Here is a 15,830-nt window from a genome sequence, read left to right as displayed (position 1 = left end):
GTCGTACTTGGCAGCGGTGGAGGGGCAGCAGCTTCACGAGTTGCGCCCTCGTGCAGCAAAGGAGTTGTTGCACCTGGACGACCGCTAGCTTGACAGGTGATACTTTGTATTTTTTTACGGAACTAATGTATAGCTTGTGCGATAATTGTAACCACAATGCAAAATATACAGGTTACGTGAGCCTGGTTTGCTGCCACTCGCACATATGCTTTAGGCCGGCGACGGCCAAGACGGTGGCGCCAAGAAGCGGATGCAGCTGGACCGCTCTCTATTTGCGGCGTTGGCTGACAGGGGGCGTCCGGAGACGCACACGTTCCACTTGCCGTGCGGGGAGATGACCCCCACGTGGCAGGACGTGTCGTACCTACTCGGGCTTCCCATTGCGAGTGAAGTTGTTGGCCCGGTTGCCATGCCACCTACCTGGAGGGCGGAGCTTCAGGAGCGGTTTGCTCCAGTGAACCCGCCATATTTTTTGGACGTACCTGACGCGCCCGGCCCCGCCAAGAGTTGGGTAATACAATTTAGGTTACGTACAATTATTTTTTAATTAATTTAATTGAATCATACGTGACTACCTCTAAGCATTGAACAAATATATTTCAGGCTCAGGATCTCCACCCTCTGGCTGGGCAGTACGAGGTGTCGCGCTGCCTGGAGGCATATCTGTTGTGGTTGTTCGGCTGGACTCTTTTCTGCAACTCTAGCGGCAATTATGTGGACAAGGTTCTCATCCAGTACGTGGGCGTGATTGCGGATGCGGAGTCGGGCCAGGTACCTGGGTGGAGCTGGGGATCGGCAGTGCTTGCTGCCACGTACCGAGGCCTTTGCCAAGCCTGTTTCAAGACGGAGAGGACCGCCGTCATCACAGGCTGTCCACTTCTGCTGCAGCTATGGTCGTAAGAACGATTCGCCATAGCACGCCCCCTAATCAGCAAGGAGCCTTATCCGCCGGAGATGTATGGGATGTGGCACGAGGATAGCCCCACGATGAGTTCGCTTTGGACCGATCGACGGGTACGCTCTTTAATTTACTGTTGTACGTTTCTGTATATGCAAAGTACCGACGCAGTTGTGTAATTTTGCAGGTTAGCTGGGCACATCGGTAGGTTCGAAAAGTATACCCGCAGTTCGTGTTCGAATTTGATCGGATGCGGCCACAGGATGTCATCTGGACCCCGTACACCGCTGCGGCTGTCCAGACACGTGCGCCGCACGGGTTGTCCTCCCTCTGCACGCGTGACGAGACATACTGGCTCACAAAGGCGAACCTAGTGTTCGATATTATCGTCGAGCCGTATTGCGTCGAGCGAGTAATGAGGCAGTTCGGGCGATGGCAGCACTTTCCTCTCCTACCTCGAGTGTTCCAGGCCGTGCCGCGCAGCGTACACGAGTAAGTTTGTGATAACTTGTTTTGTATTAATTATATAATCATTATCATGAAATAATGTTGTATTTCAAATATTTGCAACAGATATTCGCGCAGGGGATGTCATGCCAACGAGGTCAACTGGGTTGTCAAGCTGCAGGAGTACGTAGGAGGGTGGTTAGACGCACCTGATGATGTGTAGGACGAGCCGCAGCCACACACGGAGGCATCTTACGGCGCATACCTCCGCTGGTACCTCACTCGCACGCGTCCATACGTCATTCTTCCATGTATTGATGACGTGGAGCATCAGCACCAGCCGACCATCTCGGACACCCTTCTACCGTGATCAGGCACAGCGTGGCGCGGTACGTCTTTTGCAACTTCAATTATTAAATCTTATTTTATAAGAAATTGATAACAATATTACTCTACTTCCAATTATGTATGCAGATCGTTCTGATCAACTGCGCGGAGGTCGAAACTACATCTTAGATCACCTTGCTTGAACGTGGAGTACGTGTACCGGACGTACAATATAAAGACAGCTTTCGTAAGATTCAAGACAACTTGACGCGAGTGTTACGTGCACTGACGTGTCGCGGCAGAGATGATGTGGGGGCCTCCAGTTCATCTCATGCGTCCGCCCACGTGTACACAGCTGGCCCGTCGACCTCTGCAGCACAGCACGCAGCGTCCAGCGGTACTGCCGCTAGTTCCAGCTATAAGTCCTTTATAATTGCCATTTCGATCAACTTTGATTTACACGACTAATTTCGTTTATTTTTATAGTCATGCACTCGACGGCAATAGGACCTCCTCCTGCAAGAATGAAGCTTTAGATGTTTGGCGCCTATGCTCCAGGAACGTCTCTCCCGTCGTATTCGACGCCAGCTGCTCCGTACTCTCGGGGCTATACTCAGCATGCATGGTCGATGGGAGCTTCTGCATATGGTGGTCCATTTGGTGTGCCAGACTGGGACGACTGGGTGGGCGGCTCCGTCACTTGGTCGGAGTTGGTGGGCGGCGGCGTCGGGCCTGACATCATTGGTCCCTCCCAGACGTATGATGCTCCAGGTGCACAGTCCCAGGATGACCCGTTCATGCCTGCACCTCCTCCGCCTCGTCCTCACCGTGCTCCAGATGCATTTACGTACTCGGAGGACCACATAGGCCTAGGACTGGAGGGGAGGACGAAGAGAGCGCGAGGTCCGGGACAGGTGGGGTAGATACTCCTGATTCGGTGGACTTTTTATATTTAAACTATTTTTGTATGATACTATTTTCTTTTTAATTGGTTGATGTATCGTACTATCCTAATATTTGGATTGTACGTTGCAAAACGTTATCGTTTAACCATCTTCATACGAGTTTTAGATACAGTAATCTTCTTCGTAAATTGAATTAAAATTTTATATATATACAAAAGAGTGGCGAATAAATATTGTATTTGAAAAAAGTCTGAATTTCAAATAGTTTGTAAAACATAAATTCCAACAAAAAATAACAAAAAATATAAGCAAGGGCACCTCCCGCCACTGGCTGGCGGGATGCCTGCCTCAGGGACCTCTTCGCGAAAAAGAAACTTTTCTTATTCGCGAAGAGGCCCTCAGGAGGGGCCTGGAATCCAGCAGGCGGGAGGTCCCCGGCCCCACGCCTCCCGCCCGATCAACGGGCGGGTAGTACCCATTTTTCCAAATTTTTCCAACGGCACCCTTTTTCGAATTTTATTTTTTAAACCCTTTTTTTAAAAAAAGTCTGTTGTCGCCCACGTGGAGGAGAGCCTTTTGTAGGCCCGGTGGGAATCTGTTGGCTCCACCTTTTTATTCTTCTCCTGCCTGGGCCGTTCTGAATATTGACGACAGCTCGACGTTGGGCCCAGTTTGCATGCCTTAATGAAGACGGCCCAGGAGTTCGGCTCTCGTATAATCTGACGTGATCTCACAGGTCTCTTCTGATTTTCATCCCAAAAGCAAATAATGCCTGCTTCCTCCAAAAGAAAAGAAGCGAAAAGAAAAGAATCCATTCGCACAGACAAGCAAACTGCACAGATCGAATTCTCGCCCAAACTGAGGCATCCTTCTAGTTTTGGTGATTTGTGGTATATGACGTTCCAACAATGCTGTAGCATATGAAGCACCACTTATTTTCCTGTCCTGTGTGCTGAATTATACTGCAATCCTGAGAGTGCGTTCATGCACGAAGCCTGCTGAGCAGGTCAATTTGGTGTCGCTGCAAACGAGAGGATGATACGATTGGATTTCATGTTGACTGCCCCGAGTTGTTAAATGGCCTACGCCTCCAAACTCCTAGGTTCAGACTAGATTTCATGTTTGTTCTTTATGAGTGTGTTTCGTTTCCTTGTAATACACAACCACCTGTAAGACTTAAGCTACTTCTGCTTCCTTCTTATATGATTTAGCAGTGCTCCTGCTTTCTTTCTAAAAAGAAAGGACGGGAAACTTTTTATATGTGCATCAACTGAACTGCGCCTCCAAACACAACTGAATTTTCAGACTTCAGCTAGCCAGGCTAATATTTTACACGCACAGGCGTGTAAAAGACGACGTGCCAGGCGCAGCTGCACACAACCCTAGAGAAGACGGCATCCACATCGTCACACACTCAAGGATCGCCGCTAGCTGCTAATAGCCATCATTACTCAAAAGCACGCCCAGATTGACACCATCCAACTGATCCGTCGCCCTTCCAGTGACAGTGACGGGTGCTGCTGGAAGGAGCAGCTAGTGCCCTTCGTTCCTTCCTCGTCGAGGGAAGCTAGGAGACGACGGCCCCACACTCGGAAGCCTGAGGGCAGGTTGAGAACTCGGAGATGGATGGATTTGTGGATATGATCTTTAATCAGAGTACAGTTGTCCTCCATTAAACTAGAACGCCAGTGCCCTGCATCTGATTTGATTGTGCGCCCCTGTTTGTGCCCTTGGTTGTCCCTGGTAGGTCACGGGCCGGGGCTAGCTCAGAGATTCAGATTTCTTTGTTTTTTTTATAAAAAAACAGATTTCTTTAGTCCCACGCATCGATGTAGATCGATCTGACGATCTAGCGGCTGGCTCTCATGGCTTATAATATAAGCACCGTTCAGGCCGGCATCTTTGCCTGCTGTAGTTTCTCAAAAACTAACACTTTCGTGTACTGATTTGGCTGTCCAGCATTTCCCTCTTTTTTTTTCTCACACCGGCAGAGTTAACGACGATGCCTCGTCATCATTCTTGAGACGACGGATTTAGGCCGGAACCTCGATTATGTCGAAACGTACAGGTTCGGTGGGTCCTCGCTGACTGGCTGGCCGCTGTCCACGTACTCACCTTTCTTGATCCGCGCCACCGTGTCGAGGACCCCCCTCGACGGCGACGGCGACCGTGTCCTTGATAGGCTCCAACCTCGACCTGGGGTCGGCGTACAGAACCCTCGGGATGGACTTGATCACCTCCTCCCGCATCCGCTCCACCGTGGCCGGAGGGATCGACCGGAGCACGGCCTCGATCCTCACGTTGCGCTGCCGGACGTCGGCGTCCGGGATGTACACCGAGTAGTTGAGGTGGTCCCTGGGGAGGTGCCACCGGTACTGCTTGTACGCCGACGCCGTGTGGAAGAACACCGGGATGCAGCCGGCCACCATGGAGTCGAACACCGACCGCCGCGTGCACGAGTCCCCGGCGGCTGCAGGCAGAAGCTTGTCTTCTGGAACAGCCGCATGATGTCGCCGGGGACGTGGCACTGGGGGCTGACGGGGGAGCGCGCGCACCCCAGCATGGCGAAGGTGCTGGACGCGTTGCACTGCGCGATGACGTGATCCCGGACCCGGATGTTCACCGTGTTGGAAAGGAGCCTAGGATCAGCACAATTGCACACACCTGTGAATTGTTTCTGAGGATAGAGCTATTTTCTCTGATTGATTGGAATGTTTCAAAAATAAATTTACAACTGAATACTACTTACACTAGCAGCTAAAACTGAATCATGCAAACTCACGATCCAAAAAAAAGAAAACAAACTCACGCACATCGCATGTTATTTTACCCACACACACGCGCACACCCAGCGCTCTCGCCACGGCCACTTCCTGCATGAGCTCCTGAAGACGGCTCCCCGCTGACTCCATCACGCTAACGACTAGAACGCCAACGTGTCACTACCTGGATTAAGTCCAACACACCGGAGTGTCTGGCCGCGGCGCGCCCACGAACGCCATGAGCCACGCCCGCCGCTGGCCGCGCACCCGGTCCTGCCACCCGAACACGGCGGCGTCCGACCAAAAAAAATAAATAAATAATGAATGCTTATGCTAGATGTTTCCCGTCAATAACTTAACTTGCGTGCTATGCTGATGTGCTTTAACAATTTTATGGTAGACTTGTGTGATGTTTAGTTAACCTCCATTCACATGAGTGCTCGTGACCTTGTGCCTGTCTTGATTGCCTTCTTGTGATGCATCGTCTATGACATTTCCATGCATTTATACATCTTGCATTGCTACATCTCATTTAGGTACGTTAGCTAGATGTACGACGCATAGACGTGAAGCATGATTGATGTTGGAGCCGACCAGAAGATGGTGTTTGGTGAATGAATCCCGAAGATGGAAGGATCCCTGGAGTACATGCCTTGAGTGGAGATGTTCCCCGAGACGGTGCAAGCTAACTAAACTGACTCTCTGTCGAATCGCATGCAAACCTCGGAGCATAACTCACTAATTTAAAATTATACAATATCTTAATTAACTAATTATACATTAAATTCATAGGAGTTGAATGAAACCATAGATGCATGTTCCCTAGGTTTCTTTAAGCTATACTAGTATGTGTAGGTCGCTAATTTTGCCATGCTTAATTAAGACCGGCAGAAATCGAGTGATTGCCCGTCACTCGCGAGCTATTCGCGAGCTATAGGATTTCTCATTATGGGTAACTTATTTATTGCAATTATTTCACATGAAAAGATCGGGACCGGACGGGGATGAAAATGGTCTATGTGATGTTGGTAGGGATATATAGCCCCATCCGTGTCAGTTAAGGACCGTTTGTTGTTGGCCCGGTTTGATCAAGTTTGAACAATACTAATCACATGCTGGAAGTAGGAGATGGTCGAACCCGGTAAACTGAGTACCTCGATCACTCTAGTGTTTGAGCTGATACCTGCTTCTCCATTCAAGTTGCCAGCCAGTAACTCATGGCTGGCCCGTCGTAGGTATTAGTGGGGATTAGCTACTTGCGGGTCGAGGGACGGTTCAACCATTTGGTAGTGGTCGACGGGAATTGTTGATGCGTGTGACTCAACGGGGTTGCATACATCGTATGGTTAGGTTTTCCTTGCATGGATTAAATCGAATCGATTTGTCGTCGCTCTCGGATAAGAGAATCTTGATGACTGCGTTACATCATAGTATAATAATATGAAACATGGATTATATATGATGATGGTTACCTTGGATTGTGATTTAATGCTGTACCATGTTTGCTCTAGTAATTCTGCACATATTAGTGGATTATTAACCTATATAGAACTTTAAGCTAAAATATTGAAAATAAGAAACTATTTTTAGCAGCTTTTTGGCAAAACAAATCCACTAGCCAAAAGTCTTGCATGCTATGAGTTGGCTAAGTATATACCACTAGTCGGTAAGTTTTGCTGAGTATTAGTTGCTCCGAATTTGTTATTGACCTATCAGGTAAATAGCAACTGATGGTTGGAGCTAACAAGGATTCACGTTGGACGTCCTCACGTCTTCGTAGTTATCATTTTATTTTATCTGTTCTCTATTAAAAATTTTCTCTAGAGTAGATTCTTTTCCGCTGCTATTACTTCTTATATTGCTCCTAATTTGAAAGCTATTTTGTAAATATCTTCTCTATTTTTGTAAAATTATGTCATGCTTGTATTACCTACGTTTGTCATCATGCGAGATTTCTGGTGTACATTTCGATCAAGATTATCCGTGGTTTATTGGGATTTACTCGATCGACTGCCAGATTAAACCATTTTAAGTGCATAGCAACTTGATTAATTAATAAAATAATAGTTAGCGCATTTAAGTCGGTTTAATTTGGACGATTCCGCCGCAGCCCGGGGTGGAAGTGGGTCGGGTACAACACGGAGTAGTCGCTGCCGTGCAGCAACGTGTGGTCTCCAGCACGACCACTGACATGTTCCGGCCGGCCGGCATGGCGAGGAGGTCGTTGCCCCAGTCTGGGTCGACGTTGTTGCTCCTCTGGAAGTCCCACCCTTTCCGCCCGGCGATGAGGAAGTGGTCGCGTTCCCACATTCGCCGCCACTGGGGCCGCGCCATGAACCACTTCGCCAGGTCCACGGACGCGGCGTCCCTGGTGGCGTTGTCGTAGCCCCAGTGGTAGCGGGCGAAGTCGAAGCCGGCGTAGAACGGGACGAACACGGCGTTCGCCACGGCGGAGTGGTTGGTCAGGCACTCGTACTGCTTCGTCCGGTTGTGGAAGATGGCGTCGAGCGCGAACTGGTGCGTGCTGTACCACCCGGCTTCGCCGGTGATGACGCCGTCGGCGCGGTCGGCGAGAGGCTGGCCGAGGCCGGCGTTGCTGACGACCCCGCACATGTCCCCCCAGTGGTCTTGGTACTTGCGGCTGTCGCGGATGATGTCGGCGTTGAAGCGCGGCGGCAGGTCGTGCACGTAGACGTACCGCCCCCGGCACGGGTCGGCGCTGCCAGCCCCATCGCTCACCTCCACCTCCACCGCGGCGCTGAGCACGGAGAACTGCACGTACAGGAACAAGGTCCATGCTATCACGGCGAGGATGGCGAGGAGCTGCAGCGGCGGCAGCTCGTTCGCCGCGGCCTTCTCCGCTCCCTTCGCTCCGACGGCCCGGCGCCACCGAGCACCGCCGCCTTTCGCTGCAGATTTGGACAGCTGCCGAATCAAGAAGCACCAACACCATTAGAAATGGATATCAGGCAAGATCGGAGGATGGAAATCTATGCGTGTCTCACCAGTGGTACGATGAAGTTGACCAAGCTTAGCTGCATGTCTGAGTGTAGCTAGTATAATCAGTCACGGTATACTTAGCAACGCATTGAGCTGGGTTGATCAATTTGAGAGGATGGGACTGGGAGGAGCCGAGGAAGACGAAGGCTGCAGTCTGTACAGATAGACGCAGGCGAGGGATGACAGCGGAGTGCTCTGGAGTTTCTGGAACTGGAATTCAACGGGAATAGATCGGCCCGTGCTTCGGAGCAGCGTTGACAGCGGAGTGGCATTAAATGCACGACTGTTTAAGGATTAATTATGGTCAGTTTGTTTCTTGTTTGGTTAAATTTGTTTTTTGATAATTGATTGGCCAATGGTGACTTGTACTCCCCCATGGATTCCTGCAGAATGCATATGTACATCGAGTATGCGTATAGGTGAACATCAACGATGTGAGCTTCTGAACATGTATGCTATCTTTAGGCCCACTGGTTGCTAGTTTTGCGTTAGGGATCGTTGGCCGGTTCTACTATGTTTGACGCTGCAAAGCCTGTCTTGGCGATCCAGAGCAACTTTAGCAGACTCTCTAAATAAACCTTCATCTTAAATTTGGAGAATAAAATAAAAAACCACACTCTAGCAGACTTTCTACTAAAATCCTCATTTAGGAAGGCCTCCAGATCTCTTCCTCCACCTTCTATTCCTGGAGGGTCTCCAGGGAGCTCGTACTACTGACAAATGGCTCTTGCCCTCTAGATTAAAAGAAAAGGATGAGATTTAGAGGCCACTACTCGAGTACTGGAATTTTGAAGTAAAAAATTAGCCCTCAAAATATAAAGGGAACCCTTACTTAATTAAGAAGTCCGATGTGAGGATCATTGCTGGAGATGCTCAATTAGCGCTAGTCTGCTCAGTTTGGGGCTTGTTTTCTCTGTCTTGTTGATGCCTTTTGAATCTGTATCACGTGTAAAGTGGTAACCCGGCACAGTCAGACGATCTGCTTTCTATAAAAGCCTAGGCCTGTGGGCTTTTGTCTAAAACCCGGCTCTATTATATTTATTTAAATTAATTTAAATTATACTACAAGAAACCATTTAATCTATGACGGATGGCGCTATGAGATTACAAGTATTCAGAAGGAACTTGCTCGACATTTTATGAATAGAGATCTACTTGCAAGCTCTGGAAGTTCAAATTTCAAAATAGAGAAAAGCACATTGGCGGCTCTCTCTCTCTGTATAAATCTATTCTACACGCACGTGTAGTTGCTGCCAGCTCAATTAGGCGCGTGTACCCGGCCACATCGTCACCTTATTGAGTACCGAAACCTACACCAGATACAGCGCACTACATATCGCTTATTACAGTATGTTAGTCATATTAGCATTGATACTAATGTTTACAGAGCAGCCAAGACATGCATTAGTTTGGTAGAACAAATATTTTGATTCAGTATGACTTTTAGGACAGACAACCATAACGTAAGGAAATTATGACTAAGCAAAAATTTAACCGATGCAAATCCTACATCTCAATCTTGACTAGCTTTTGATGGTATTTCTGATAATTCCTATCAGTGCACATTTTGCAGAAAGCAAACTCTACTGTGTAATGTCAGCACATTGTTTTCTACTAGGTCTGAAATTTCAGTACACTGCATATGCACTTATGTACAATATTTAAATGTATGAGGTAGGAAAAAGTATGTGAAAAAATATCCCAATAAGTCGATAAAATTTGAATCCTTACTTCAACCTTCATGATAGAGCAAGCCTGTGACTGCATGAAATGGAATAAGAAAGATTTAAATTAGTACAGTGCATTATCTTAGCATGAGAAACACTGCCATTTGTGTTAATATGGTGCTGCATCTTGTATGTTTATCTAATAGCTTAGATCCATAGCTGTAGGTATTGAATAATAAAACAATAATTAATATAACCATTGCTCCTAATTTTATTGCCACCATAGATCCTGCAAATATGGTTCTCTTTGCTGCAAAAATGTATGCTTCAATTCAGTACAGAGCCAAAATTGTTTGGATCTTAGTACTGAAATTGAATAGGTCGTGTGATGGTATCAACATTATTTCTTGTGCGTATTTTTAGATCTTGGTATTATTATCTGCTTGGGATACGATAATCATATAATTGTTTAAATATTTAGCTATGTCTATGTTAAAATGTGCATTTAATTGTTACTGTTATGATAGGGCGCGTAAAGTGTGCCAGATGTTCTAGTACGGAAACGAGTGCTAGCTGCCTGCCTGCCTGGATGGCGGATGCACACCAAATCCAGACAGATCCAGCTCCAATGCCTCCTCGTCCGACTTCGGCGATCACTTGCTCACAGCGCGCACACACTAATTGCCGCGGTTGCCGAGAGTTGCCCGTGGGCCGTCCACCATCTGCTCAGCTGGCACCTGGCAGACCGGCAGCGCTGTAGATGGCCAGGGGACTCGCAAGTCAACTACAGGGCGCCGAGAGACATGCACCTGCCTGGACCGGAGCCTCCAAAGTTGTTGCATTGCAATGTCATAGAAAGAGCTGAGAACTTCACTGTCTGTCGAAATGAAAATGATGTTCTTCTCCATGTCTGAACAATCAGCACAAGGTTCGTCAGCAACTCAGCAGTCAGCATGACATACAAGATCAACCAACAAGCTGACGGGAGCACAAGCAATCTCTAGGTTCGGCGAACCAGAAGTAAATCCCCTTGCATTCCGCCTGTTTCGGTTTTTGTCAATGTAAGATGTACACGAGCCCAAAAAAATGCAGCATGCCAAACCAGGTGTTAACAATCACAGGACTAAACTCTACAGCACACCATCCATCCAATTACATCCCCGAACCCAGGGAACAGGAGCTAACCACAACTTTTAGGAACCACTGAGTAGCATGTCTCAACACAAACCACCTTTGGAGCCGGAGGAGGGACGCCGAGCGGACAGGACTTTCAAGGTTTGGTGTTCTTCTGCCGCTTCTCTTCGAGCTGCGAAGCCTCATTCAGCATGTCCATGGCGTCGCTCTGCATGTTCAGCTTCGAGAGGGCGACAGCCTGCATGTAGAATGCGGTGGGCCAGTCAGGGTACACGCATTGCGCCTGCATTGCATCACGAAGGGCGGCATCAGGCTGGTCAGACATGAGGTGGCACAGGCTCCGCCTCGCGTACACTGTTGGTGATACCATCGTCCCCACATCAACAAACTGCAGTATGAAGAGGGGTAGCGAAATGAATTAGCTGCATTCTTGCAACCTCTTAGAACATAATAAAAGTGTTCCTGATATAAGAAAGATGTGCCACCTGAGTATAACAGTCTATGGCTGCCTTGAAATCTTTATCACGAAAAGCAAAGTCTCCACGTTTCCTAGCTTCCAACATGTCCCTCATCTGCTGTGTCCATTCCTGGAACGATAGCTGCAATGAAGGTACCATTTTCTTAGATAATACTCCGAAGAAAGGTCAGCAGACAGCAACAGAAAAGCTCTGATACTTACCTCATTAGTCCCTTCATCATCCCTGTAATGTGTATTCACTAGAATCTGATGGATAGCCGTCAAATCCATCCTAGAACAGGCTTCACCCATGGGAGAAAGAGGGTGCTGTGGCTGCGGAGGGGGAGGGGGAGTGGGAGGCGCTTCTTCTTCATGCTTTGGAATGCCAAGCATCTCATAGGATGGTACCTGTTTGCAATTTGGAAATAAAAACGTAGCACTCATAAGAAAGCACAGAAAATGCCTTGTTACAATAAGATAACAGTTGTGTGGATGCCATGAATCACATCACAATAAAGCAAACAATCAATGCTAGAGCACATAGGGTGCATGGTATATAATATGAAGCATTTTTGAAGAGGATAAAATAAAGCATAAAGGTTACCTCTGATTTTATTTGCATGGGCTCGAGAACAGAAACCAGCTTTTTGGTGTTGGGGCGATCCCTAGGTTCATATTGTAAGCACTGAGAGACCAGATCAACCATTGTGGTTGCTTCTTCTGTTGGGTAGTTGCCCTCCAAATGTGAGTCCATCAGTACTTGGAGATTGTTGCCTTTTATCATATCACAAGCCTGAGTGCAATAAAGCTAACTGTCAATGGTTTAAGCAGGCTAACCTAACAACTTTGTTACCAAGTTACGTTCGAAAAAAAAATATGTTCTCTCACAGATGCTCAGTATCACACACTTGGTGGCAGTTACAAAAAGGAGATATGCACAGAATAATATTGAATACAAAAGGTATTTTCCGAAAGTGGGTCAGCAAGGATAGTGCAACAAGGAAGTAAATAGCTATTAACAATAAAAACTTACACGAGAAGGAGGTATACGCTTTCCACTGAGGAGATCCAGAAGTATAGTGCCATAACTGTATATGATACTTTCTGATGTAACTCTTCCTGAAGAAGCACGGGTTAGAACAACAAAAGAAGTTAGAAATATACCTCTAAAATGATATCACTTCTGATTTTTCTATTTCAAGACTATATCCTGTGGACTTTGATCCTAATCACAATCACCTCACGTGTTTTCAGCCAACTACCTATAGGTGCTTACATAAAGCATTCGGTGAATCGACATCTTGAGGGGCAAAAATCTGAAACCAGTTTGTCCCCTATTTTATCTTCTAGCAATTTGCAGTGTTCCATTGATCCAATCAGTATGAAAGTTTTAGCCATTCTATTGCCAGTAGTTACCATGTACATGTATACCATTTCTAAGAAATGCCCTAAATACGCAAACAAAAGAAGAAAATTTAGGCCATAAATACAGATACAATCATATTACCATTTCTTAAATATTCTGGAGGTGTGTATGCAAGATTTGTGCTATAACTTTTCCCGTCCCTGCTGTTTTTCATGAGGCCAAAGCACGAAAGACGAGGATCACCATTCTGCAAAAAGAAATTACAGTGGTTGTTCAGCTCACACAGGATTACTCAAGTTAAGAGAAACATGCAACACCCTGTAACATGCAATCGACAGCATCCAAAAATGCATTACTGATAAGGTTCCTAATAAATTTTCAGATCAATATAAATGTTTTTAGAGAACTCATGACAAAGAGTTGACATTTCTATTTTGATAATGTATTTCCTTCCAACTATTAGAGTAGTAGAGTTGGAGTAAAGATGGCAGCAGACCCCTCCACAGCTCCACTTCAAATTTCAGATGAAGCGGAGAAGCATCCATGCAGAGGGTAAAAGCTCAATGGAATCCTAAGGGACCATTCCCAGAGGAACCCAGAAATACATGCAGTTGTAGCAGAGATATTTACCAAAAAAATATATATTAGCCTCGTTTCCTCTTCTTCATGATATTATAGTATATTGGCAATTTTACAAAAAAAATAATCTAGGGCTTTAGGATAAAGAAAACAGAAAGATATAGTTTCTTACCTCATCAAAGAGAACCCTGTATGAATTTAGGTCATGATACAAAGGCCTTCCCTCAGTGCTGCAATACTCCAGTGCTTCAGCGATGTAGTATGCAACTCTTAGACGCATAGCCCATTCAAGTGTCTGGTTTTCCCCTGAAAAGGGTAAAAGCAATATCATTTAATGAACTAATGCATGGTGCTGTACAGTTAACTTGTCTGAAATCATCTTCCCATTAAAAGGTGAATGTAGTCAAGATTAACAAAAGAGGAAACTGCACGATGCCCTCAATGTTTAATTTCCATAAAAATTCAGCATCACTTGTAACCATTACCAACAAAACCCAAATCTTGCCCATACACCCTAGGGATAGGCTGTTCATAAAACACAAGTCATGTGGATCCAAACATCTAGTTCATGCATCAACCTCTTAATTTCAAATACGCATTCCAGAGAACACATCAATTGCTTTCGTAATTCCTATGTCTTCCAGTAACAATATACAACCAAGAATGATTTATTTTTTTTGAAAAGGCGTCCATGCTGAAATCCTCTGAGAGAATTCTAGTCATCCATCCAAAAGACCAAAACAACGAACAGAACATCTAAACACAGACCAATGGCCAATGCTGTAGCAATGAATTATAACACGTGTCTAATGCAGCCTGTGTCCTGATCGGTTTCAATGGATTCGCACAACGACCCTGCCAGCAACAACCGGATAGGATAGGAATCGGATATGACAAAGCGTAGCCCAATCATTCGTTCGGTACACCAAATGCGGGAGGCTGCTAAGCGCCAGCAGTTGCTTAGAACACGCCGATTCGTCTTTTTTGCCAACTTCCACACTAATCAGGGATCGAATCAGACGAAGACAAAAATCATCGCAGGCTGTATTTGCCGAAAATGGCCAGCGAGATATCCACAACCAACCAGACACCAGAAAGCGACCTATGAGAAACGGACCAATGGTCGAGCAAACGTACAGTGGAAGAGGTGCTTGGCGAGCGTGTCGTTGGGCATGTACTCGGCGACGAGCAGGCGCTCGTCCCCGTCGCAGCAGTAGCCGATCAGGTTGGCCATCCGGCAGTGTCGCAGCTTGCCGACCCCCTTGGCCTCCTCCTGCGAGCAAAAGCAAGGCGTTTATTGCAGCGAATTCCATCCCGAATCGCCACCCCCCCCCGGGGGGGGGGGGGGGTGTTACGGTAATCGACCCCGAGCCCGCCCCTAGGCGTACCGCGAACTGCTTGGCATCGGGCCAGGCCATCTTGGTGAACTTCTTGACGGCGATCGCGCGGCGGGTGGCCTCGAGGCGGCCCTTGTACACGAAATTCGGCGCCTTCTCGCCGCTCTCGGAGACGATGTTCTCCGGCGCGAAGCCGCCCGTGGCGGCGCGCAGCTCCGCCAGCGAGAACTCCTTGACTGCCGGCACCTCGCGGCCGGCGGCGGCCGCGCGGGCCCCGGAGGGCGCCGGCGCCTGGTGCTGGTTCAGCGAGAGGGAGGGGCGGTGCGGGGGGAGCGCCCCCGCCGCCCTCCCAGGCGGCTTCTTCTCCGGGAGCGTCCCCGTCCGCAGCGAGGAGCGGCAGCAGCCCATCGGAGCCCACGGGGTGGCTTGAGCCGCGGCCGCGTCTGCGTGGGGCTCGCCTGTGGTGTGTGGGGTTGGGTTCCCGTTCCCCTGGCTTGCCGAGCAGCGGAGCAGGGGCGAGAGGAGAAAGAGGAGGTGGTGGTTTTGTTCTGGCTTTGGGGGTTGGTCGCCTCGCCTCTGCGGCTCTGCCTTTGTATGGGGTGGCGTCCCCTTTTTCGCTGCCGCGGTAAGCCGCCGTGCGTGCGCGCGCCGGGTGCGTCGCTGTCTTAGCCTACCTACGAGGACGATCTCACTCTTGGAGTCTCAACAAGTTTCAACTCTCAAAATTCATAGCTTAACACACAATAATAATAATGTTAACAAAGAAAATTTGTATTATATGAGTGGCGTGCAATTTGAAATTTGAAGCGAAGGGCGTTACAGTGTCATTAGATTACATGGATCACACTATCCAGTTTAGATGCTACGTTGCATGGATAGTATAACATGTAATGGTTCACATACGTTACTTAAAGTGACGAACGAATAATAGTGTTAATTGTAACGGATAAA

General features: G+C 47.6%; 1 protein-coding gene and 1 pseudogene across 1 annotated transcript; both read right to left on the bottom strand.

The window, feature by feature from the left end:
* Nucleotides 1-4,627: 4,627 nt before the first annotated feature.
* LOC112873438 lies at nt 4,628-8,380 on the bottom strand (annotated as a pseudogene).
* A 2,625-nt stretch (nt 8,381-11,005) lies between these two features.
* LOC112876705 (serine/threonine-protein kinase BSK1-2-like) lies at nt 11,006-15,451 on the bottom strand. Its single transcript, XM_025940872.1, has 9 exons — nt 14,931-15,451; nt 14,680-14,815; nt 13,715-13,848; nt 13,105-13,210; nt 12,631-12,716; nt 12,202-12,390; nt 11,820-12,005; nt 11,626-11,739; nt 11,006-11,528 (listed from the first exon to the last, which is right to left on the bottom strand). The coding sequence occupies exons 1-9, from the start codon at nt 15,285-15,287 to the stop codon at nt 11,277-11,279; spliced, it is 1,560 nt and encodes a 519-aa protein (XP_025796657.1). The 5' UTR covers nt 15,288-15,451; the 3' UTR covers nt 11,006-11,276.
* Nucleotides 15,452-15,830: the final 379 nt, after the last annotated feature.

Source organism: Panicum hallii, chromosome 9, assembly GCF_002211085.1.
Source record: "Panicum hallii strain FIL2 chromosome 9, PHallii_v3.1, whole genome shotgun sequence".
NCBI classification, from domain to species: domain Eukaryota; kingdom Viridiplantae; phylum Streptophyta; class Magnoliopsida; order Poales; family Poaceae; genus Panicum; species Panicum hallii.
This window is presented reverse-complemented; position numbering and strand designations above follow the sequence as displayed.

What these genes read in the sequence shown, in the direction of transcription:
- LOC112876705 (XM_025940872.1), bottom strand. Translation starts at nt 15,287, where the DNA reads ATGGGCTGCTGCCGCTCCTCGCTGCGGACGGGGACGCTCCCGGAGAAG. An exon ending in CCGATGCCAAGCAGTTCGCG is followed by an intron (nt 14,816 to 14,930) that starts GTACGCCTAGGG and finishes TTTTGCTCGCAG; the next exon opens with GAGGAGGCCAAGGGGGTCGG. An exon ending in ATGATGAAGGGACTAATGAG is followed by an intron (nt 11,740 to 11,819) that starts GTAAGTATCAGA and finishes CCTTCATTGCAG; the next exon opens with CTATCGTTCCAGGAATGGAC.